Below are 26,273 nucleotides of genomic sequence, written 5' to 3' on the forward strand. Positions count from 1 at the left end.
CCTCACTCGAATCGAGGGTCTAAGGACAGAGGATGTCGTTCACTGTGCAGATTTTAAAGCCCACTGAGGCGATATGATTGTGATTTTGGGATATACAAATACAATTTATATGATTTGATTTGATTCATATTCTGTGAAACATACTGTTACCTGAAGTCAAGGATAAACTTACATGCCAGGATTCATTAGAGCGTAATACAAAGCTTCTGGTGCAGCCCTTTAATAATCACTTTTACTGGTTTTTACCTTTTTAATTCATCTGGTCATTTATAATCTGATGTGAAAACCTTTACAGCCCAGATGAGGAGAAAACCAACAGCAGCAGTAAATGTTCAGATTAAACTTTTGAAAACTTTGAAATAATCAAACATTATCTATGATGTCCTGCCTGTAGGTGGCAGCACGTTCAAACATATCTAACCCAGAGGCTGAGCTGCACAGTACTGATGGTAGTAAAAAGGTCACACAGGCACAGTCATTAATTAAAAAACATTTTATTAAAGAAGATGCGGGATGGATCCTTTCCCTATATTCTATACATTATGTGCTATACAATGCAGAGGACAGACAGAAACAGACGGTGTATAACCAGGTTTAGTTTCATTTCACTCTAATTCATGTTTTTCCACATATGATGCACTTGAAGAAAGTCATTGTCAGAGAGCATTGAACTGGTCCAGCTACCATATGAAGCAACGCAACAAAAAAAATAATCACTGCAAGCATGTTAATGTGGACTTCACCTACTTTTGCGCTCTTATATAGTTAAATGTGACTTGGGGGAGCCTGATAAACAGATCGGTTTATGTTCAGAATACTTGGTGAGATCGACGCTCACAGCTGTTTACATGGGAAATAATGTATAAGTGACTTCTTCCATCTCAACAGAAAAGCATTTGACTGTGCACTACAAGGGAAATCCAGTAAATAGTTACGTCCCCCTGCAGCAGTTAGGACGTTGATGATTACCTTTTGAGCTGAAGCAAAGGTTAAAATGTTTACTTCACTATTCAGGTGTTTGTATTCTCAGCGTATGTATTTAACGATACTGGAGCGGTGACTGTAAACGTAAAGCTTCTCTCAGACGGTTGAAAGCTTGGACAGGTACTGTAGTTTTGGGTTTACGTCAGGATGGAAACACATTTATTGACACTTCCACACAAATCCAAAGGTTTTTATCATCTTAAACAGACACTCTGAGTAATCCGATTACCGAGAAGCGAATAATAATTTAGGGAACGGCGCTACTACACTGAACCAACTCCACGTGGATACTGCCAGCATCTTCGCAAAACAAACCTCACCTAACACAACGTTTGATTGCTTCTTTATAATGTCTTGTTTCAGAAAATACACATTCAAAGGTAGAACCATTAAATTCTTTAAACACGGATTTTCACTTAGAAATATTTACATCTGAGACTGAAACATCTGGACATTTACAGACGCCACTGTTGATGCGATGTCGAGAAGAAGTGAGGTTGCTGTGGTTGTCGAGAGGATTGTTTGTTACGTTGACGCGAGCCGTCTCTCGTACGGATGTGAAAGCGCAGGTCGTAAACTGAGCGAGGAAAACACACTTAAATAAAAACTAGACTTTTAATAACATTCAGTCGGTTCTCAGTCGAGGTGAAGAATGATGTTTCCCACCGGAAGCTTTTTTTTTCCTGTATGAGTCTTCTGGTCTTCACGTCACTGGAAGCAGAATTGTCTACACCTGTGTGTGTGTGTGTGTGTGTGTGTAATTCAAAAATCCTATGAATGATTGTGATTGGAGAGCTGGTCTGGTACACTAAAAAAACCCTGGGTTTCAAGGAGGAAGGAGTGGAGAGTGGAGGGCTTCAACCGAAATGTACTGATGAGTCAATACCGACCGGAAATATCAATATCTGTCCACACCCTGAAGTGTAAATGCTTTTATATTGCACCTTAACGATAACAAACTCCCAGCAGAAACACTGTCTCTTATGGAATAAGCGCACTAAAATGATCAGATTTAACCATTTTAATGACTGCCACCAATACAAAATTTAAATATCAATGTCGGCCCCGTATCAGTTCAACCCTGGTGAGAAGATGCGAAGCCGCAGGTGCTGACGTGAAAAGATGCGTATATACACATAGATACATTTTTGCATAAACTCTATGTACATACATTATGTGTGTTGGGACTAGATTTGGCAACCAGGCTGAGAAACAAAGGTTGTTTTCTCTCGATAATAAGGCATGCCATGTAAGGTGGCCCTGTGTGACCCAGTCTGACAGTCAGCAGCTTTTTATTGACCTCCTCACGCTCGGCTCCGCTCCGGTTTTCCAGATTGACCTCGAGTTTCGCTGAATTGTCAAGCAGTCTATTTAGGGTGTTTGCTCTGCACGTCACGACTAGCTCTGAAAGTTTGATTTACTGAACTTCCGGCGCGGCCGACTTCGCTGGAGCCGTCATTCGCTGTGATGTCATCACTTGGCGACCGCTGCTTCTGCGACGCCCAGAGCGTGTTTTTCGGAAAACCGGTGCTGGATCGCTCCCTCCGAGGCATGACATCATCTGGACGTGAAGTGCGCTGGCTGGGCCCCGTCTCGGTGATGTCATACCCCGTGCTCCGACGAGTGGAAGCTGTCGATGCAGTCGGGTCAGATGTTCGACAGTCGTCGCCCGCGGTTGGTGCCCAGTGAGGCTCGCAGCCTCGGCTCTCTTGCTCTGAGAAAACAACGAGAAAACATTCAATTACAAAATGATTTTTCAAGAATGATTTTCATACTCACAGTAATTCACAGTGCGTTCGTTTTTTTCCTTTTTACAAGAGAACTCAACAGGTTTCAAGGTTTTCATGAGTTCTGAATGAAAGTATCTCATTTCAGAACTGCGTGAATTAAACAAAACCTAATATATTAAAAAAACTGTTAATATGTTGTGCTAAAATACCTGTGACCTGCCCACGAGATGGAGACAAACGGACTGAGATTACTCTGAGCAGCATACAAGGGAATAAATTACAGTAGAGTAGATCTGTGGATATTTATCACTTCCCTCTAAATGTGTGAGCAACTGGTGAGATTTGTCATTAGTCTGTTTTTAGAAATAAAGTCATAAAGAATGCAAGCAGTGGCTGCAGCCCTTCAGCCTCAGCTGGCTGCTGGCTCTACTGGCATCATCCTCACGCTGTTTCTGTTGTTGCATCTTCTCCATCTCACACTTGTGATATTCACACCTGGACTGTTGCTGGATATCAAAATGTGTCTTGCAGAGCCCACAGGAGGCATATATCAAATCACTCACAGGGACACAAGGCGCTTCAAAATGACTAAAAGCAAGCCACGTGATCTGGTCTGCAACAAGTTTGTACAAGATCCGTCATTTAATCAAGTAGAAATCTGAAAATCTGAAAGTAAAACACTGTTTTTGAGCAAATAAGAGGACAATTACACTCTGGGGGCAAAAAGAAGAAGCTTAGACCATGATCAGGAGAGCCACGGAGATCATTCTTATCTCATTAACAGCTTCTTTTGGGATAAGACACAAATGACTGGGGTATAATGAGATTATTTCTGAGTGATTGTTTAGGAAGCTGTCTAATTCAGTTGTTTTGCTGCCTGCAGCTCTGAGAGACAAACCTGTAGTGCTCATTGAAGTCCAGTCTGAAGCTGAGGAAGCGCAGACTCTCGTCCGTGCTGGTCATCAGCAACACCAAGAACTGCTGGACGATGCTCTGAAAGAAGCAGAGGGAGGCGTGACGAGACTAAGATACTGTGAAACACCTCGTGCGCCCGACGCACACGACTGTCCGCTGCTCCTGGAGGTGGGTCGGGCTGCTCACCTGGTAGAAGTGTGTGAGGATGCGGAGCTGGGAGCACATCTTTGGTATGGTGTCCTGGAACTCCTGAATCCTCCTCTTCTCCTCCGCTTCCTGTTCAGCCGTCACTCCCCACTGACCCTGAATCAACACACAGACGCGTAGTCAGACTGGATATTATCACACATTTAACATTTGACAGCCCTCAGACGTCTCTGGAGATGTATTGCAGTGGCGTCCAGGTGGCGTAAGGTGTAAGACTTCAGATTCAGTCATCTGCCCTGTCTGGGACTCTCGGGGCACCACTAAGAAGCCTTTCACCGGTGTTCCAATGTCGAGAGACCAGTCTGCTAATGACTCTCTCGAGTTCATTAGCAACATCAATTTGCGTACTCCCTGTCTGGAGGCGGGCCAAAACCGGGTCAGCTTACGTCGGTTGACTATTTAAAATGGCCACATGGGAAACTCACTCATTATCCAGGGCCTTTTATAGCCCCCAAACAAACATTTTTGCTCAAGAACAGCTCCCGCTATATCTGTGCGAGTTCGTCATTCGAGTTACAGCCGCACAACTGAGCTGAAGGCTCAATAATAACTCAGACACACATGACTCCATTAGTAAAACCACTAGAGCAACAAACACACTGTTGGGCAGAATATATGCCCCCATATCCCAACATCCCTAACTAATTCTGAGTGGTGTATTACGTTCATCTGTAGTCCTACCTCCTCCTCTCTCTGTTGCTTCTTCTCTTCGTACTGCAGTCGGAGAGTGAGCTCCTCCAGGGCCGAGCGGTACAGGGAGTCCTGGGCGCTCTGGAACTCGATGATCTGGTCAAATATGGCCCTCAGCTGGTTCAAAAGAGACTGGACGGACATACATACAGGAAAGGAGGTCAAGGAAGTGTGTGTAGAAATCTCATTTTTCCTAGAAGATTATCACCATGTATGTGTGTGTGTGTGTTACCCTGCTGTTACTGTCTAGCAGGCATCTGGAGATGATGGTGTCTAGGAAGACGTCGTGTGCAGCGATGATGTGGTCGAGGTCCTGAGCCTGCTGCACTTTGTTCCACAGCTCGTCCCAGGAGCACTCCAGCACCTGCGCACACATAAACACAAACACACACTTTACCAAAGCTATATGGGAAATTACATTGTCCTTTTATTAAAAATCAGATACCATACAGTCACTGTGGTCCACGTCTGATATCACGCTGGCGCCTCTCAGTCCACAGTCAATATGTTTTTCTATAATTCTTATCATTATTTCATCAGCTGTCTGAGCAGAGGAATCTTTTATTTACTGACTTTACTTGACAGTAAAACCTGCAGTTAAAAACTGCCGTCTCATCTAAAACAACTCCATTAGTTTGACTTTCCCTGGTTTGGACTTGAACCAGCAACCTTCTAAAATGGAGTTAACCTCACACACTTCAGGGCTCCTGTTGATCCTGTAAATCAGAGTCATGCAGTGTTGCATTTCACCGACGCAGCAGAACGCCTCCTGCAGTAATTACTACTGTTTGAAACTGTTGTTTTACGGGCCTGTAATGGCAGCGGCGCCGCTAATGGACTGACCTCAAAGGTGATGTAGTACTGCATCTGGTGGATGAAATGGACCATCTCGGAGGCCAGGATGTGACACTGATGCAGAACGCCGGACAACTCTGAAGGGTAAAAAGCACAACGTTCGTACAGCTTTTTAAGAGTAAAACCCAAGAACTTTCAAGGTACCTGAACCAAAGATTTCCAGAGGGTTCTTCAGCTGAAGAACTGAACTGAAGAAGCCTCTTGGATGAGAGGTGAAACATCTTCAAGGAAGTGCAGTTGCCTACGATACAGCACTTTGTAGAACATAAAGATATATACCATTAATGAGCTGCCCTCTTCCAGCTCGCAATGTCTCCACCTAGTGGTGGCTGTATTTTCAATTCCACTGGGAATTTTGACTTTGCGTTTTGACCCTTTGAGGTGATGATAGTCACATCCCATTTCAACGAAATTGCACCCATGTTTCCCTCACTTGGGTTTTAGTCCTTCTACCGAGGATTCGTGGAGCAGAGCGAGGAATACATGATAAGAGAGAAGAAACGAATATGTCTTCAGAGAAATGAGAGGTCTTTAAATATCTTTAAAGCGGACGGCGAACAGTTTTGCTGGATGATCACTTTTTGTCCAAAGGCTGATCTCTGGAGAACCTCCAACAGATTCAGGAATTGCAAAAAGCAGAGTTATGATACTTGGGTTAATACATTTTTTCCCACCCCTCGTTAGTGCTGTTTTAATCACTGCAAAAATAAATGCAACGATAAACAAGAACATCAGAACATTAAGAAGAATGAAAATTAAACTTGCACAATAACATTACTATCGTGTTCATAATAATGAAGTGTGAGGAAACGAGCGCTTTTATTCTTTCTGTATTTAAATCTAGAATAAAATAAAGTCTTCTACACAATTAGCCAACTTTAATCAAGCTGTCACGACCACATCTTTAAATGCGTAGAATGAATCCACAAGACACCACTAGATCACTAAAAATGGTGTGTGTGTGTGTGTGTGTGTGTGTTATGTACCAGGCATGGTTTTGAGCAGCTTGGCATTACACATCTGTCCCTTCCAGATGTCAGTCAGTGTGTACTCCATCCTCTTGGCCCGCCACAGGAAATTAAACACCCGCAGGTAGTGGCCCATACACTCCCTTGTAAACACCTGAAACACACACACACACACACACACACACACACACACACACACACAGGTATATTTATATATGGAAACAAAAGCGACTGTTCTGCAGAGATAGAAACACACGCACTGAAATGTACTATACTGAAAAAGGGTGTGTTACCGTAGCAATGGGTCCATCAACATGGTAGTCCAGACTGAAAACGTCCCAGCCTGTGTCCCCAGGAGACACCTGGAGCAAACAGAAGGTGAGGACATGCTGAGGTCAGACCTGCGGCAAAGCAATCCCTCACTTACACACACACACACGCACACGTGCACAACACTACCTCCAGCAGGCGCACATCCAGCCTCTTGAGGATCTCTGCGTTGTCAAACTGGGCGTTTGTGGCTCTGACCGCAGTCTCCAAGATACCAGTCAGGTTGTGTTGGTACAAGGTGGTGGCGGGACGTGCCAACTCCGGTCTGGGTCGGAATAATTGGGACGACATACGGTTATTATTGTGTAATAAAAGAGAGAATATATTCAAGGTGTGTGTTGCTTACTTCAGCAGGTCCATGAGGTGTCTGATGAAGTCTCCCTGGCCCAGCAGCAGGTATCTCCTCATGGCCTGCAGGTGCTCCAGCAGCAGGTAGTTGCGGTTGAGAACGTCCAACAGGTATTTGCTGGTGTCGAAGTAGGCGGCGTCGATCTTCTCCTGAAACGCCCCCTCCAGGTCGGACAGCAGCTCGGCAGCTACCAGAGACACAGAGGATATTAATCGGGGTCTGAAGGGAGTTCAGACAGGGACGGTTCATTTTTTTAAGAGATACAACAGTTATTATTGTTTTCAGTGTGTGTTTTTCTCTTTTTTTCCTTTCCTTGTCACAATGTTGCCTTATATCTTGAAAAATAAAGTTATAAAAAACATAGTTGCACTTCTATTACAGCACACAACATCCTGTGTCAAAACCTTTTTTCTTTAACTGTTTGATTGTCTGATTGATGAAAGAAGAAAAGCAGGAAAGTGCTCAAAAAAGGAAACTGCAATCGAGCTCAGCCGCACCGTCCTCCTCTCCCGATCCAACCGGACCTCTCGCTGCCGGACGTTAAGTGAGCAGAGAGCGCGATGCCCTTCAGCAGATGCAGTAACAGCTACAGATCAAACTGGTCAGATGAAGTCCTGCAGACTGAATCGATAGAATACGGCTAAGTATACCTCTTTCCTCTTCGTCGTCGAACGGAGAGGACGAGGCCAGTGAGCGGTAAGAGCATTGATCACTGCCAGTCCGCTAGCCTACGTCAATATACCAATATCAATACGCCGAGGACGAAACAAAAAGGAGGCGCCTTATTGGACAATGATGTCATGAGTGTGCCCGATTTAAAAACACTAAAAAAGAAAGGAGACAAAACCATAAAGCCGTTGACTTTTACATATTCGGCATATTGTATAACTCTGAATATTATGTGCACTTTGGACTGATCATCACTAAAGATAAATGTGAGAGATAAACGTACCATCTTTGGGCGTGTCTGCGGACTTGGACGCTGCCGTGATTTTGCCTGGCGGTGTTCTGTCATGACAGACCTGGTGCAGGAAGTTGATGGACTTCCCGATCAGCAGGACCTAAAATAGAAAAAAGAGAAAACTTAAGCTAAACAGCAGCCCGGAGATAACAGCTGGCTGTAATGACCACACTGAAAGACTGTTCTACTGTTGTTAATGGGTGTGTCAACAGGCCGATAGCTGGGGGTGTGCGGCAAAAAGCCATTTGTATCGTAACAGATAAAGATGTGTGTGTGTGTGTGTGGGTATCTGTACCTTGCGGGCCTGGTCCATGGTGATGAACGTGGGGATCATTGACTTCCTGAGGGAGTACTTGTCATGCCACAGACGATCTGTCTTCACATTGGGATCCGATGCTACGAAGAACTGCGCGCGCACACACACACGCACACACACTTTAATACCCCTTTGAAGACCCAATGGAGAGTCTGAATATAACAAACAAATAAAATATATCGCCAAAATCACACTGTCCTGGCCGGAAACTGTTAAAACAGAAATTATTGGCGGATTTTCAAATTTCCAACAGACCTTGAACTAATCAACAGATCATATTCACACTTCCGTCAAGAGAAATAACCAAATCTAAGCTTAATTATTGTGCTCATCATTCATCAAAATGTTTTTTTCACCCGAGTCTGTCTGTTGGTTTGTCAGCAGGATTACAGAAAAACCACTGCACAAGTTTCAACAAGACTTGGAATGGATTGAGGACGAGTCTCGGCCCAGAGTAAACCCCTTAAATTTTAAATCCAGATAAAGGGATTGATCCAGGATCTTTTTCTCACTTTCTTTAACGTTGGGACATTTGCGTTTTTCCAACATTTTCAATTTGATGTGGATAAAAAAAAAAAAAATCTGGTTCTAGCGAATTTAAATATGTTTTTAAATTAAAGGAGACTGTTGGGCCTTGGTGGAGGTATGCACTCACCTGAGTGTCATTCTAGTTCTACTACTGCTAAATAGTAATTAAAAATTAAAAATGTAATTCTGCGCTCCTCAGCACAACTGGGGAGCTCTGAATGACTACACTGAGATCTACAGTCACATGACATGACAATTCAACGAAAAGACACTATAGATGAATTATAATCATTAAAGTCAGCAAATGGCAGGAATGTGCAGTATTGGAGAGAACTGCAATCTTCCTGTTAGCGGGTAGCCCGTTGCTTCCCGGTTACCTTCCATCAACCTAGCCTCGCTCACCAATTATGCCTTTTCACCATGGCAGCCTCGGCGATAACCGGTGTTACGATGGCTTGTGCTGACTGCACCAACAACGTACAGCTGGAACAGTCGGAGGTTACCAAAAAAAAAGCCGAGCCAGGACTTTTCAGGTGGCTGGAAAGATGAGTCAGCATCGACTAACTGTCTCTGGTCCCTTGCTCGTGCGAGGTAATGATAAGATGTGCAGTAGGTTTACATCGAGGAACAGCTGACTGTAAGGAGCGGGGGTGTAGCTCTGTGGATAACCTGCGGAGAGCGGGTGGCGTTCATCCTACCGGAGTCGGCACCGCTATTAGTCGAGAAGTAAAGACAGCAGATTTGACACCAGGGATGTAACACTCGGCAGGTGATTACAGAGCCTGCTAGACTTACAGTTAGTGCTGGTAATACAGGAAATAAGGCAGAATGTCCGGCTGATAGCTTTGTTTACAACATTGAGGACTGTTTCCTTCCCCTGCCACTTTTTTTTTATTAAATCATCCTCTCCTAAACATATAAATCACAATAATCCAATTATGATCTCCAGCTCTGATGATGGGGAAACGTCTCAGCAAGCACCTTACACAGTCTTACAAACAAAACACAGAAGATAATTACTACTGCATCCCGTCATCCTTACTCACACTGGCCACAACAAATATTATCAATAACAGGGATCCTGTTCCAGTTAATACATCGTCTACTATAAGTCCTAATGATCAGCATGTCACTGAAATCGCAGCCCTAAGTATAAGACCCTCAAATTCGTCTTTATTAATGTTAGATCACGGCCCACTGACGCCTTACTGTCTGCTGAAGCCTTCAAATGGAACGTGCGTGGCAGAATCAAAACTGGAAGCTTCCTACCTGACATGGGAGTGTACTGAACCAAGCAGTCTCAGACTAGTACACATTTTAGTGACTGCTGTATCTCGGTACAAGCTCAACACCTTATTTCTTACTCCACAATTATAGCTGTTGTTTATTGTGAATGTTTTTATGTGTGGTTTCCCTCCTGAAAGGCGCAATAACTTTGTCTCTGTGAGCTTAAACACAAGCACTTAAGACCGGAGTGCAGTGATGATGAACGCTTAATGCTCGACACATAAACAGTGTGTGAGAAAGAAACACAAAGAGAAGGAGGGCAGGGAGAAGCAGAGGAGAAACATCCATCACCGGGCTCTCCATTACACCCCTCTCATCCCTCCTCATTTAAAAAGCTGTCCCGCCTCTCTATTTCTTTCTTTATTTCTCTCCTCTCGGTAACGTTTCCCTCTCATTGGGGTCAAACGTCAGAGCAGCGGGATGGAACAATGTTCCAGAAATGACCAGCAATTTCCTGCTGGACCTTCCGGGACGCAGGGTGCAACTCTCTAATTAAACAGCCAACACGTTACACCGTATTAAGGGCGGATTACAGATGTGCGCGTACCTCGTGGTAGGTATCCTCCAGCTCTCCGTCATAGATCCACCTATACAGGAAGTTGAGGATGGGGTTTGACACCAGGCTGAGGATGTGATGAACGAGCGCTCTCATCTGCGGGTCTCCAGTTTTCCCGTAAGAATGGACCGCCGAGGCCAGCTCGCCTCCTTTACGACCTGATCGCAAACAAGCAAGAGTGAAGCTAATGATTAGGGGACGTCCTATTCAACGGAGACAACGTTAAACAGAGTGTGTCGACCCACCTCTCCAAAAACAAACACACGTACACACACACGCACCCAACCCACCTTGGCAGAAGTCAACAAGAGCGGCCAGCGTTTTGAGTCGGACTTTGGGGTCGTACATCCAGACCAGAAGCCTCCTGAGAGTCAGACTGCCCTCTGTGCACACGTTCACACCCTGATCATCCTCCACCTGCAACTGCAGACACACGGGGATCAGTTTATCTGAAATGAGCCGATTACAATTACTACATTTGTTGGACGGTATATTGTTCTAGAAATAATTGCGATAAACCATATAAATGCCATTTTAAGACCATTTTATGCCATTGACATAATAATATAATATTATAAGAATGCAAGATCACCCTGTCAAAGAGCTGTCAACTTCAATGTCTTGAGAATATTCAGATGAAGTATGTGAAATAATGACGTATCATATTAAAATATCCTAAAAAAAATTATTTTTTCAATTTTTACAATTTCTAAATCCAAATTAGAACACACAACTAAACAATAAATAAAATGAACTCTTGAAGTCATGTACATAGATCAATTAGCAGTGATGGAATGTAACTCTTCCTTTAAGTTGCCTGTACTTTCCTTGAGTATTTCCATTTTCTGCTACTAATATTGTACTTTTTACAGATACATACATGTAAATATATGTATATGTATATATCCTGCTTGTATGAGTGACCTTCACATTTATCAAAGTGATATCTTAACATGATAACTTTCGCTCAAGTACAACTTTTGGGTACTGTCAATAAGTTGATGAAGTATCAACTTATTGACAGTAAGTTGATACTTACTGTCAATAGTAATAAGTTGATGAAGTAATCATTGTGACAGGCCTGTTTGAGAAGACTGTAACTTTCACCACATTTGCAGAGTTCTTTGGTTATGCTTTCTTTTTTTCAATAGCATTTTCATTATCCAACTCCTTTTCTTCTTCTGAACACTATTCATCTCTGTGTGCATTCATCTGTTCGGCGTACCTGTGAGTGGAGGACAGACAGTAGCCTGTAGTACTCCTTCAGCTCCTGGTGCAGCGAGGCACAGAAGCTCTAATGGGAGGAGGAGAGAGAGGACACAGAGGGGACAGTGTTGGGAAGGATTCAACACAAAACAAACTTCAGAAGATGATGACTACGTGTGGCAAACTCAGACACACCTGTCCGACCAGTCCGAAGGCTCGGTCCAGGCTCCTGGCGTCGGTGTACTTCCTGACTTTGTTGTGGAGCCAGCCGAGCTCGGCTAGTCTGCTGCTGGTGTCTCTCAGGGACTTGCACAGCACCACCTGGTGAGGCACGGCACACATTACATACAACACACACGTCAATCAGCCACACATTAAAACCACTGACATGTGATGTGAGCCTGTAACACTGAGCCTCTTGTTACAATGCAATGTTCTGTTGGGAAATCTTGGGTCCTGGCATTCATGTGGACGTCACTTGATACGCAACACCTATTGTGGACCAAGAACTTGTCCTGGCAGGACAATGAGCCCCGCCACACCGCAAAAACTGCTCAGGAACGGCTTGTGGAACACAACAAAGAGTTCAAGGCGTTAACCTCCTCCAAATTCCCGAGATCCCAATGTGATCGAGCATCTTGTGGGACGTGCCGGAACAAGTCTGATCCGTGGAGCCCCCACACCCCCAACACACAGGACCCAAAGGATCCACTACAAATGTCTTATGACCATGCCTCGACAGGTCACAGCTGTTTTGGCTGCACAACAGGAAGCCACACAATATTAAGCAGGTGGTTCCACTGTTGTGACTGACCGGTGTACATCCACAAGGCTCTACATCCTGCCTTTGTTTATTCATCTCGAGTTAATCAGGAAATGTATAAACTGCAATGACACATAGCGGAAATGACGCGTGTGATATTGACTGTCCCGATCCAAGCGCATTAACATCGAGGCCGTGTAATCCAGCCGTCCTGAAAGCTCTGAAAGAGTTACTACACGCCGCCTTGCAGCAACAGATTTGTTTTCAAGCCGCGGAGGAGTTCACGTTTAATGACGCATTAAATTTTCATCTGTTTAACAAAACCTCTTATCCAGAGAGCTTTACGCGGAGGAGTTAAGTGGCCAGAGACAAATTCAAAATATCTCCATCCTTGACTCATTTCATCTCTGGTCTCACCGGCTCCTTCTCCATCAAGACGGTGACAGCGGATTGACCACGAGTCTATGTTTAGCACCACTGAGGGAACAAGGGACAGGTTACATCTGAGGCCTTCCTATCGATAATATGAGAGAGCGGGAGGAGGAGGACGAGCACAAAGGAGTAAAAGGAATTCACAGAAAAGAGAGGTCGATGTGGCTCGGAGCCAAAGAGCTTCATATTGATCTGTTGAATCGTTCTTTTTAAGTCCAATCACCAACAATAGTCTCGATATCACATCATCTGCTCTTGAAATGTGGCGACCATTACTTCAACTGTGCCTAAAAGGAAAATCTGTCGAACGCTGAACAGGCTGTTGTCCAAAGAAGACAGTGAAATACTGCTTGCAGTGTTGGTCAAAATGTCCCTGTTCCAGATTTCAAAGTGGAAACAGACAACCTTTCTGCTTGACCTTATGATTATGAAGTAATTATTGACTGTATAGTGTACTTGTGACAGAAATCTGCATTAAGATTGGTTCCCTGTTAGCCTAGCTTTCACTGAGCAATGTTGTCTGCCACTGGGCTTGATTCATGGCACAGAGGAAGCCACTGAGTACAAAAACAGGAAGAAGATTTGTTTTCCCCGGTAGCTACCGTAAGCTCTCCATAAGCAACAATGGAACACCACAGCTAATTGATGAATTGTCGCAGCTCTTATCTTATGCATCCCACACAACCGTTTCTTTTGTCACACTTGAACCTCTTTGTTCATCTCATGGTCCGCACTGTAGCGGCTGTTCTGGGATGATGATGATGATGGTGGTCCTGTAATGTGCGTGACCCGCCGAACTGATGAGTCTCTTAAAAGCTTTACCGGCACAGAGGCAGGTTCGGGTACCTTGCTGTCTATTTTGTAGCAGTTATCCGGACCGCTCATCTTGATGAACTTGCCATCGATTCCCTGAAAGACGTAGAGGATGTCCCGCACCAGCGCCGTCTCGCTCACCTCCCCTACACCGACAGAGGACAAGAGGACAGAGACATTAGGAAAACAGTCAATACTCAAACATTGGATTTCAGATTATAATACTTTTTTGGAACTCGACTACCATTTAGACAAACCACGACTCATTAACGGTGTTCTGGTCGGGGTGTAATGCCATGAAGTCATTCTGCGTCTACACAACATGTCTCTCACCGTCTTTGCGAGGACGGACCACTCTGGCGGAGGGGACTGGGGGTCCGAGCGGCGGTCGAGTGTTGGGCAGGGCCAGAGCTGAAGGGGAGCAGCTTACAGGAAGAGTCCACGCCAGCCGAGAGCCCAAAGGCTGCCCGCCTCCTGCTGCAGACTGAGGGGGCTGACTGAAACACACAGATAAGTGAAGTGTTGCTCAACAGCCAGATCTTACTCATGCTAACAAATACAAGATTTATTCTGATTTGCACCAATTGATTGGCCGGTGACTGGAACTGGCCAGTTTTAAGCATGATCGGTGCACACAAACTGAATATTACACAACGAAAAAATGACTTTTTCCGGAACAAGATCGATTTATCCGAGCTTTCATATGGGTGAATGAAAGCATCAACCAATCATGTCGTGCAAAACGGACGTCACGTCACGACACGACTCAAGAGAATGGCGGCCCTGTTGATTCTGTATGTTTGACATTACAATGTTTTGTTTGACAAAGGACACTAAATTATAAAGACAATGTGACGAAGGTGGCTTGGGATGAGTGACCTTGATTGCTCCCAGCATAGACAGGATGCTGAATATGTGGGATTTATTGATAGAGACCTGAAGCAGTTCTATCCATCTGAGCTGTCTTCAGATCCACCAGGCTACTTTGTTCATAACAGTCATTTTACTCATTTTTTTCAGTCATTTAATTTGGGAGCTGATCTACAGCTGCCTCGATCGGTAAGTTTGTTTGTAACTTTGGTGTTTTAACGTATTAATACATCAATATGGACCAGACTGGACAGTCAGGTGATCCGGTGAATGCACGATATCAGAAAAAAAATGACATTGCGATATTTAAAAACAAATACAGGAATTATAGAATTATAAAATACTACTACATAGAAATAAAATAGCTCCATTAAACCATACAAAACAATAATGCAAATAGCCCAAAAACCAGCAATGCAACAACAAAGAGTGTGGGTCTGTGTGTGTGAAAGACTTGAGGATGAATCTACTTGGTAACAGTCCGTTTTGTTTCCCCCACAACCCCTGACAGGTTTAGTTCCAATCCAGTTCACAACCACAAAAACAAAACAACTCAAAAGGCCGCTCCGGTTTTACTGCAGATCCTCCAAAGACTTCGGCTAAACTCCTCAGTAAAGCGAAATTGGAAAACACACATCAAGTGCTTTAAGTGGCAGAACTTTCAAATTCAATTTGCACTTTTCTCGCGCTTCTCACAAGCTGCCGACCTCTTTTCTGCCCTCTCCAGATCAGGTTCTCTGGGAGATTTAATAAAGTGCACTACCTGGGGACGCTACGTGGTGGTTCCATTTCTGTTCTCGCCTGCCTGCTCTTCTCCGTGTCTCCTTCTGTCTGTCGCCTCGCTTGTGTGACACGCTAAAAGTACAAACGGTGTGTGAGGACGCACACACACCGGCGGGGTCGGACCGGCCACCGGACACGGTCGGTCCAACAGTCCTGCCTGGCTGCTCTGTGGACCACTTATGTCGCTGTGAGCGACCACTGCCCCGCATGCCAACATGTGAATAAAGAGAGTAACAGTACTTCAAGCACGGCACATCCACCAGATTATTATTACTAATCCTCCTCCTGAGACAGACACAGAGTCGAGGCTTTATTTCCTTTTTCTTAATGAGCTGACTACAATGAAACAGACTTTACAATGTGATCTGATGCAGAGGGTTAACCTGGTGTATCTCTCCTCTACTGATCAAACAACACCGGGGGGCTCAGGGACACACTGGAGAGCCTGGACGTCACTCATTCACAACAAACTCTGTGCACTGAAAAACTCTCACATTGAGAGCAAATCACGTCAGTATGTTAGATCACAGAAAATGAGATCCGTGTGAGTTTTCCTTTTGTATCAGGCAGCTAAACAGCTGTAGCACGGGTGATTAAAACTGCCCAGAACATCATTGGTACCCATCTACAGCGCATCAGTGATACTGGTGAGGTGTCTGCAAAGCCCAAAGGACACTACAAGACAACACCCAGCCCAGCCCGTCTGTTCACACTGCTGCTATCTGGCAAAAGATACAGAAGTATCCACTGCTGTACCACCAGACTACACAGCAGCTTCACTCCTCAGACTGTGAAGCTCCTGCACTCATCCTCAACACTCCACCACAGAGAGTGCATTTTTGTGACTTGATTACTATAGTATTATAGTTTATTTGAGTGTGTGTAGCTTCAGGAATAACAACAGAAATGCCCCTTTATAATCTCATGTTGCATAATGACTATTAAATTCAATCTTAAATCACTCAGCACAGAAAATAAACTCATTAAAAAACAAGTCGGACGAACGTCTTTGCTTAATCAGAGCACCATACTGTAGAGTTTCTGGAGGGTAAATTTTAATACAGCCATAAGATCTGTTGTTATGTTTGGACTGGAGTGAGGATTTGCCCTTTCGCAACTAAAAGGAGAGCCCAGACAGCTCAGTGGTCATTTGTGTCTGAAGGACTCCTGCATTATTAATACAGATAAATGGAATTAAATGGCCTTCTGATGCCTCGTAAAACAGATTTAGACGAGGTCAGACTGAGAACTCATTTTCTGGTGCTAATTGATGCTTCCTTTATCGGCCTCCGAGTGTTTTTACAGGACGAGCATCAGATAAATAACCCTGTTCTCCCCGGAGCCTGGAGCTGCTTAAACACAGCTGACACGTGGGACTCGCTCATGAAAATGGACGTGGGTTCTCTTCTCATGTGATGTGTAAATGTTAGTTTGTGGTGCTGCTGTATTGTAAGGTCATTGTTATTTAGACCTCCTACTGTTTATGTATATGTGGGACAGGTATCAATCAAGGCGTGATGTTGGCTTGAAGGAAGTTTATCCATTAAGGTGCATTATGAAATGCATTAAGATGTGAGGCACATTATCTGATAGACAGTGGTACAAACATTAAAAATAAATAAGGTCAAAACTGTTTCTTCAGCAGGTTTGTCTTGCTGTCATGCTCACCCAGCCAGCAGAGACTGCGGCGTTGCTGTGGGTCCGTTCAGGGTGTAGACTCCCAGGCTGGAGATGCCACTGGTCCCCACGCTGGCTGACAGAGCTGCGCTCCTCTCTCCGTAGCCCAGGGCCAGGCTCTGGGGCCGGGTGCAGTAGAACGGGGTGGAGTGGGCGTCCCTGGGGAGGGCTTGGGCAAAAAGTGCCCCATAGTTTCCAACCTGGGAAGGACATGGACTTTTATTATCGTTAAGTCCTTGACAGATGTTAGTTTATTGAAGTACTATTGATTATTGATCAATTTTGCGAATGATAAATAAACTCTATTAAACCGTACAGAGCTGTTGTCTGTGATCATTTATGCATTTGTGTTGTGTTAACAGCTGGTAGCGACTGTCTGTGCTCACATTAATTTCCTTCGCTGTTTTCTTTCATGTTAAATATTTAATAAATATTTACATTTTAAAGTGAATATCCATTTCTGAGACCGTTTTCCATACGCTTACTGGTCTCTGATTCCAGGGTGGTGCCCTGTAATTATGAATTCATTTTAATAATTGTTGTTATTATTTTAATAATAACTATTAGTAACGATAAATTGCTAATAACCAACCCTGCCCCTACCCAGAAACTAAGTCTAATCGAGATATGAATAAGGGCTGCCCACTAAGAGTGGACAAAGTGTAGAAAAGAGTGTTAGCCTGCCAAGTTTTCATTGGTCACGTCACGCCATGTAAATGAGACTGAATGCAAAACGAATGGCAAGCTTCTGACTGTCAGTGTGTGTTTGTGTGCGTGTCCCTCACTCTGCTGGACGGTTTGCGTGGGTCTTCAGAGAGGCTGAGCAGCAAGTAGAGAACAGACCAGCGATGCTTCAGAACACTCTGTCAGACAGAAGACACAACATCAGCTGAACACAGTCGCAGCGTGTTAGGGACACTGCAGCAGATTATCTGATATTAATATTAAAATAGTAATAATGTGATCAATCCAGGTTTTCTGTTCTGGTAAGAATGCAGTTCTGAGAGAAACCCAAGTACCAACCTGTGTCTGAAGTTTTCTGTGAAGCTCTGAGAACAGAGCAGCGTCTGCTTCTCTCCTCTGCTTCAGTACTGCAAAAACAGCAAGACAAAAATCTGTCAGCTCAGATGTTTAGGTGTCAAAATTATAGTACGCGAGTCTCCTACAACATTCATAACTAATTCAACAGATGAACACACACCGAGGCTGAGAGTGCCCGCATTCCCCGTAGGATTTGTGCGGGATACGTCACCTGTTAATGGTTACCCACTCATTTAGACAACAAAATAATGCTAACCCCTTTCCACAAACAAAACTTACACTGCAAAGGAAGAGGAAATGAATTACTGACGCTCATGAGGTTGATCTGTGCATAGAAAAGCAGACAGGTTGCACACCGCTCTGCTTGTTCTGCTCTGCAGCACAAAGAAACCTGTCAGTGCACCGCGAAGAAGAAGAAAAAACACCACTAGCGTCTGTATTCAAAACACCTTCCTAATTTTGATGTCTTCCAGACTGTTTCAGACCTGAACAACTACAGAAATCTGCATTTCAAAGGGAAGGTGAGAGATGAGAAGAGGAGAAGAGAAATACCAGTTTTGGTAGGACATGCCACAGTTAGTAGCGAGGGCTGCAACAAATGGTATCAATGTAGCTATGTGTGTAAATCCAATCAACACATGCATGTTTCATGGTAACAAAGTTCCCACAAGACCGGAGATAAATGAACATTCTGCACAAGAAGTGCTGCAGTGTTTTTACTTTATTTACTCCATCAAATCTCGGATCAATGTTTTCCCACTAATGGTGCAACCTTGGCTAAGATGAAGATCCACAGGGATTTGCTTTTTACGGTGCAGTAAATATTTTTGACTTTTTTGTTAGAGCAAAGTTTCCCCACCATAAAAGGTAAAAGTGCACACATGGAGGTCATATACAAAACTGCCCGACAGCAACTGAGATGGCAGATTTGGCTGATGGATTGGGGACAATGCCACAGAGATAGATAACAGAGCAATTCTGTTGGATATGAACGTGTTGTCGGTTGGCAGATAGTACTTACATTCCTTCTTGATCTTCTCTGACACCAGGAACTCATCACGTTCAATGGTGGGAGCGTAGTTACTGCCAATCACTCGCACTGCATACTGAAACTGGTGGGCGACTTCAGCTGGAGAGCGAAAAAAAACAAGCGTCGACTGAAGATCAGGACGTGTAAGAAGTACTTCAAAGTAATGTCATGACCGGGAGACTTTTTCTTGTGCTTTTGCTGCCATTACCACACATTTCCCCATTCATTTTGCTTTAAACTTTAAACTTAGACACTTTGGAAAGGGTTGCAATGATGGAACTGAATGAATGTGGCTAACACTGATGAAAAAATGATAGAACTTTACAACTGGAAAGCTTTGGTGTCTCTGATCACAGGGTTTAAGTTGCAATCACGTCAAAATAAGTGCATCACAGTGATTGTTCTCGCCTGCTTCTGGTCAAACATGCTAACCTTACTCTGAGATGTCTGCAGCCAACAGGGGCCTGCCGCAGCTAGCAAGACACAAGCGCATCCAATAACCATGCAGACAGTGCACTGGTCAGCATGAGAGCTAACCGGCTAACAAGCTCAGGGTTAGATGTATGAAGTGAACCGCTAACAAGTGTATCAAATCAGAGTTAACAGTGTATTAGAGTGACAGCTGTAAGTGCCGCTGTTAAGCTGGATGTGCAGCATCTAGCCGAACCCACCGGCTGACAGCTAACTACGTGAGGCGGACAGAGACCCGCTACGTCCCGATGTCCAACACTGCTAAAGTGACACAAAACTCATTGTATCTCTATTCTTCATCGGTCAAATATTTAGGTGTGCGCTTGTTCACTCTCAGGGCGGTGGAGAAAATTCGGCATATGTCCAAAAGACCAGCAGCTTCATTTTAGCAACAAATTCCAGAATTTCTTCAACCTTCCGTTATAAAAACATACCGGGGTTAGCCGGCGCATGAAATGTAAAAACTTTTGTTATTATCACAATGTGTGCTCCCTGGTGTGGTAACGATAAGCCGAATTGGCCAGTAGACGATAAAGATTCAGCCAATGACTTTATGTCTTGTGTAAAATTATGTACGATAAGGAATGAGAAAAGCAACGACAAAGTGCCGCTTTTTTGAATTAGGTTAGCTTTGACGTTTCCTGAATATTAGAGCATTGCACGTATCTACACTAGCGCGGATGATGCTAGCGCTAAATGATGTAGCTACCTTCGCTTTTCCCCGTGATCCTGCAGCACAGACTCTGGAGAAGCACATTGGGTGATTTCTGGTCCAGGGTCGCCATACTGTAGTGGCTAACTCTGTGTGTTTTGTCCGGTAAGTGAATAAACACCGATATATAATATGAACTAACTCCAGTCTCCTCTTACGAGCAACGCCATTTTGACAAATTGAGTCAAGCGAGCACGGCGCAGAGGGAATATGACCGCATCTAGCGCCATGTGTCCTTCAAAGTAAGAGCATGGGATTTATTATTCGTTTTGCAAACGCACATCAGAAAGAATGAATGAATGAATGAATGAATGCTTTAAAATTAGAAAGGAAGTACAAATCAATTATTAGTGTAGTCCAACGTATTTGAGTAAAGGATTACTGTAAAAGTAGCAGATAAGACTAGTCTATGATATAAAGAGGAATGGGGCCACTGTAATATGAAAAGAATAAGATTTTAAAATAAAGCCTATTTATGCACATAAATGCAGTTTAAACAGTGTTGGAAGAATGGGTTTTAAAGAATAAAATAAAACAGGCTACTCGGGAATTGTACTTTGATGCCTCTGAGTCAGTTTTAGGTGTTTTAACAGTCTTTAGATTAATATCAGAAATAGGCCTATAAAATCTGTTAAAGAATGGAAAACTGATTGTCATCCCAGTGTGTACACTGGTCTTTCTCACATGGACCTCATGATCTGAATAATTTGTATTTATGTATATGTAGATGTCCTTGGGAAGGCAGAAAAGGTAAATTGAAATGTCATCAAAAATACTATAGTATGTATACTGTACTAATTTACAGTATGGCCAACCTAAATAGTTAAAAAAAAATATTCCAAAAATTACAATAATGCCAACGTAAAATAGAATCAATGTTTTAAAAAACAGAAACAAAATGACTGAAAGGCATTTAAATCCTTTCTACATGACCCTGAACTGCACGTGTTGGGATCAAGACAAGACTAATTTGAGCAGTGTTTTTTTTTTGAAGGCTACAACCGGATACGGTGGCTGTAATTACAGCGGCCTTGACACTAGTGTTCCAACAGAACCCGCCGAAAACCGAACAGCGTCTCCAGGAAACAGAGGACGGACCAATGAATGAAAACACTTCCCTCCGGAAACAACGCACCGCGAACTGTAGTTCTCACCCTGCTGACCTCTCAGTCAGTCAACGTTTACAAACTGATGACTTCATGATACATTCATTACTAATTAATATTAATATTTACAGTATTAATGAGGTAATAATAGGCTACAAACTCAGAATGCATTTTTCCATTAGTGAATAAATAAGCTGTTCTCAGAGGAAAATAAGGTCCCAGAGCATTGTTTGAAGATAGAAAGGTGGCAGGGTCCGCCACATATAAACAAAGCAAAACAGTATGAAATCGTGTTGTCCTTTAAAGTCAGTTTGTTAATTCAGGAGTGTTATTTTATAGTTTGTTTAGGCATTAAAAAAAATCATCCCCCAAACTACATAGTGCACCTTTAATTTATGCAGCCACAATCAAAAAAGCATATCAAGAATGAAGACAACAATATATATTTTTTAAATAATTTTTAGACATCAGTTGTCAGTTGAGGGTTAGGTTAACCTTGTGATTTTTTATTTTTGTTGTTTATGTGCTTAAATTAATTAATCAATTAATTAATTAATCAATTAAGTAGAAGATGATGCGAAGTATTTATGGAACTTTTTTTATTATTCAATTTTATGTATGCGGAAAAGAGACATTTGTAGAATTCTTTTAAAGATTTCAGGACCCAGCGGATGGACAGCACCGCTGGGGTGTCCCAAATTGACCCCCCCCCCCCCCACACACACACATCACCACCACCACCACCACCACCACACACACGCACATGCATGCGCGCGCGCGCACACACACACACACACACACACACACACACACACACACACACACACACACACACACACACACACACACAACGCCAGACAAATCAATCTCCTAATTAACTACTGCGTCCAATCAATCACATGCCAAAAAAAACAAAACACTAGAGTGCGCATGCGCCACCACCTGGCTTCGCGTGACGTAGATGAAACGAAAGCTCCTTTAGCCGCGGCGCGAGACAAGAAGATTACTAGTACACGCGCAGAGGGGGGGAGAGCGAGCGCGAGGGAGCCGCAGGGACTTGACGCTGGTCTCGCAGGAGGGGCGCCGCACTTGTCTGTGCCTGTATGAAGTGTAGAGAGGGCGGCGCGGACACACAACCGCTCCTCCTGCCTGTAGAGCCTGTTACACACTCCCGTAGGTGAGTTCAGGTTGTCGGACCGAGGCTTCCTTTTTACCTTTTTTTTTTTTAAACTCAGAAAGAAGAGAACGGGAGTTAAAGTCATGGACGAAAGAAGAACATAACCTGTGGAGAAACGGCTCAGAAAGAAGAAGAAGAAGAAGAAGAAGACGAAGGAAAAGAAGTGGCCGGGGAGGAAAGAGGAACAGGATGGGGATGGATTTCAGCACTCTTCGGACCCTCATCAGCAGATATGTAAGTTTTAAAGCTCTTCATGTGAAGGCTACTTTATTTAGCTAGTCCTGGTCGCTGCAGACCAAAGCTCTCTCTGTTTTCTTTTAATGTATTTTACGAAGAAAAGCCGAAAACGTGTGAGCTTTTCGTCACTATTGCTATCGAATTCCGCCGAAGCGGCTCATCCGGGATTAAGTTTCACTTGAGAAAGGGAGAGGAACGAGGCTCACTGGGACACTGTCTGACACTAAACAGCCCATCAGCTATGATTCATTTCAGTTCCCGTCACACTGTGGTCTTTTAATCATTAAACAGTGGCAGTGTGACGTTAACAGCTCGGCTCAAATGACAATAGTTGATGAATGATGACTTTAGCCCACCTACCTGTCACCATTGGTTCATACTAAGACTAATAGTATGTAAATAGTGTTTTTTTAGATTTCAATTTTCAATGGAAGTCACATATGATCTCAAATGTGTAACTCTAAAAGTGTGTCAGGAGTGCAATCTCCCATTAATTATGTAAATTTCATTGGGGAGAAGTTGGACTTGTAAGTAAATGAGTAAGGGTTGTAAAACTACCCGCTGTTGTTTTGCAATTGCATTTCAAGCATTGCACATGTTGTCTGCAAATCACTCTGGGACTTCATTAAGTGAAAGGTGGAGTTCCCTCTTATCATCACCAGTTGTAATGCAGACTTCTGGAGGGCAGGTTACATATCTAGTCATGACGGGACATGCCAAGAGAGTCAGACAGCAGTTGTTACTCAGTTTGAAATAATGAGACAATATGGTTTTATTTGTGTGAAAAGGTCAAATCAGTGCACCTTTTCAGCCATTAACAGCTTATTTGCATATCTATGACTTCTTTTACATAAGCCAAAATTACTTTGGTGGATGTTTTTTCTTTTTTGTGCAGGTTACTGTTGAACTCATTTGTGTGCTTTTCACTCACTAATTTATAATGCTCCTTCTCCCAGTTGAACAAGACTACAAATGGACTAGTCAGTCATGAATTATGTAATCCACTTGTTTTCTCCCTGGTAGTCAAAATCGATGGGCAGCGTTGGAGCAGCCGACCTGTATGGCTGCGAGTTGCATTAGGCTCCACAGTAATGTGTTTGACAAGAATCCAGACAGAGCAAGCCCTGCTCACATGAGAGCCGCCAAAGGTTTATACCCTGTCTCCATGCTCAGCTGAGGCTTAGACAACGGCCTCCCAAATGGCTGATTAAATACAATCCCCACTCTGTGGAGGGTGAAATGGAAATAAGAAACACGCGGAGACAAGCCAGTGACTGGTAGGATGTGGGATCCTGATGAGGTCTGCTGCTGTAATTGATCTGGATAACTGCTTTAGACAAATGGGTTAGGGTTAAATTGATTGCAAGAACCTGGATGCAGAGAGACTGCGAAATGCTTAAGATTAGGGTAAGAAACAATTATCAGGTTGTCAATATAAGGCCTTTATGAAATATCAGTCAGTACGCGGAGCCAACTGTAAGGGAGGATTCTCTCTCTGACCACATCTGTAAACTGAAACCAATTATAAATTCAGTCTTTATTTAAAAGTGTAATCTATCCAGTTCCGAGGCTCTAATGCATGCTCAAGCTCATTTGAAATGAGGGAAAAAATGCATCCAACATCTTGGTGTGTGGCAAGAATATATTTCATGCCAATGTTTCATGCGCCTTTGGTTGCTTTAGTTTTACATTTTTTTCCCAATGCGGTATTTGTTGCCTTTATGACTATGTAACAAAGAATTGAGTAGAATATCAAAAGGAATGGATTCTTTTTAAAGATATTGCTCTTACAGCACTTAAAAGCCATTTTTCATTGTTTTTATTTACATCATTTGCATTTGCGAACTTATCCAAAACAAAAGTGTTGCAAAGTCTTTCTGTGGACCAGAACGTCCCCTGGTATTTATGATGACAACGTTTTTTTCAAATACTCTTCAGTATTTCTTAGAGCTGCAACAATTAATCAGTTGTCAACCATTAAATTTATCACCAACTATTTTAATAACTGATTAATCGGTTTGAGTAACTTTTAAAGGAAAAAAAAACTCAAAATGTTCTCATTCCAGTTTCTTAAATGTGATTTTTTTTTTACTGATTTTCTTCACCCCTCTATGACAGTAAACTGAATATCTTTGGGTTGTGGACAAAACAAGACATTTGAGAATGCCATCTTGGGTTTTGGGAAACACTGATCAAACCATTTTCTGACGTTTTAAAGACCAATCAATTAAAAGATTAATTGAGGAAACAATTAATAAATTTATCAACAATGAAAATCATCGTTAGTTGCAGAATATATACTGTATTAAATAGTGGACAAAGCCACTGTGACGTCAACCATAGGTTTCTGAAGAGCCAGAATGAAGCTCAAAATGGGTGGCACCAGCTGTCGCCATCTTGGCAGCAGCTGACTCTGCCTAACTCCTGGCCATTCAAACCAAAAGTTTAAAAAAAACAAACTCTGTACTCTGTTCAACTCCTGGTGATTTTGTGAACATCTGGAGTCCTAAAGGTCCGGGTTCTCTCCGCAGCTGATCCCTCCAGAGCTCGCCGGCCCAAGCAGCTGTCTGCAGGTTAACGCTAACAGACTCGCTCGTTAATCTAAAACACAGGTGCTTGTCCCTCCACGCTTTCTTTTAGTCCAAGTAAGCGTACAGAAAGCCATATTATTTGTCCAATATCTGCATTAACAAATTCTACAATGGGCACCAACACAATAAATACAGTCGAGGGATCAAGTTCAGTGACTGCAATTAGCCGAGGTGAAGCCGAGCAGACAGCTCGTGGGTACCTGTCACTCAAAGTGCCGCTAACCAAGTGCCCCTAACAATGCGTACATTTAAGCCTTTCTATATTTTAAACGAGTGAGTTATATAAAGATAGAACCCCTGTACACTACAAGAAACTTTATTTATTTCTCAGACTAAATCCACTTTGATGGGGCTTTATGTAACAATTTGTAGCAGTTTACATGCATGAACCTTTTTTTATTGCTCAGATGTGAGAGGATTGTAATGTGACGTGAAAAATGAGACCTTTCCTTTCCTGTCTTTCTTGATTGATACAAGCCTGTGGGTGATTTGTTTAAGTTGTTTAATGCTGCTGGACTTTTTTTTTGTGAAGGACTCGGGTCTTATTTTCCGTGACAGTTCAACTCCGCTACCATAATCAAGCAACCAGCTTCTAGCACAGCACAGGGGTACCACAGAGGCCCTTTGAAATTATATTAATGCTTTTCTGCAAACACATTTTCTGCAGTCTCATATTAATTGGTCATTA

General features: G+C 43.2%; 2 protein-coding genes across 5 annotated transcripts in view; one reads left to right on the forward strand and one right to left on the reverse strand.

Moving 5' to 3' along the window:
* Positions 1–478: 478 nt before the first annotated feature.
* On the reverse strand, positions 479–20,656 carry tubgcp3 (tubulin gamma complex component 3). The gene is made up of 23 exons (XM_084347209.1): positions 20,472–20,656; positions 19,283–19,390; positions 18,244–18,311; positions 18,006–18,083; positions 17,212–17,420; positions 14,224–14,387; positions 13,924–14,036; positions 12,078–12,203; positions 11,902–11,970; positions 10,967–11,099; positions 10,668–10,834; positions 8,285–8,395; positions 7,981–8,089; positions 7,026–7,215; positions 6,809–6,944; positions 6,643–6,711; positions 6,368–6,503; positions 5,370–5,458; positions 4,759–4,890; positions 4,518–4,658; positions 3,816–3,932; positions 3,613–3,707; positions 479–2,698 (listed from the first exon to the last, which is right to left on the reverse strand). The coding sequence occupies exons 1-23, from the start codon at positions 20,545–20,547 to the stop codon at positions 2,632–2,634; spliced, it is 2,703 nt and encodes a 900-aa protein (XP_084203335.1). The 5' UTR covers positions 20,548–20,656; the 3' UTR covers positions 479–2,631.
* A 1,959-nt stretch (positions 20,657–22,615) lies between these two features.
* Positions 22,616–26,273, forward strand: part of atp11a (ATPase phospholipid transporting 11A) — a 62,577-nt gene continuing 58,919 nt past the window's right edge. For all 4 annotated transcript variants that reach the window (XM_084347526.1, XM_084347527.1, XM_084347528.1 and 1 more), the window contains exon 1: positions 22,616–22,991. In XM_084347526.1, coding sequence (XP_084203652.1) covers positions 22,947–22,991 — 45 coding nt within the window. In that variant the 5' untranslated portion in view covers positions 22,616–22,946. The remainder of the gene's footprint in view (positions 22,992–26,273) is intronic.

The sequence above is a fragment of the Pagrus pagrus genome (assembly GCF_965226575.1).
Source record: "Pagrus pagrus genome assembly, chromosome: 24".
Lineage (NCBI taxonomy): Eukaryota > Metazoa > Chordata > Actinopteri > Spariformes > Sparidae > Pagrus > Pagrus pagrus.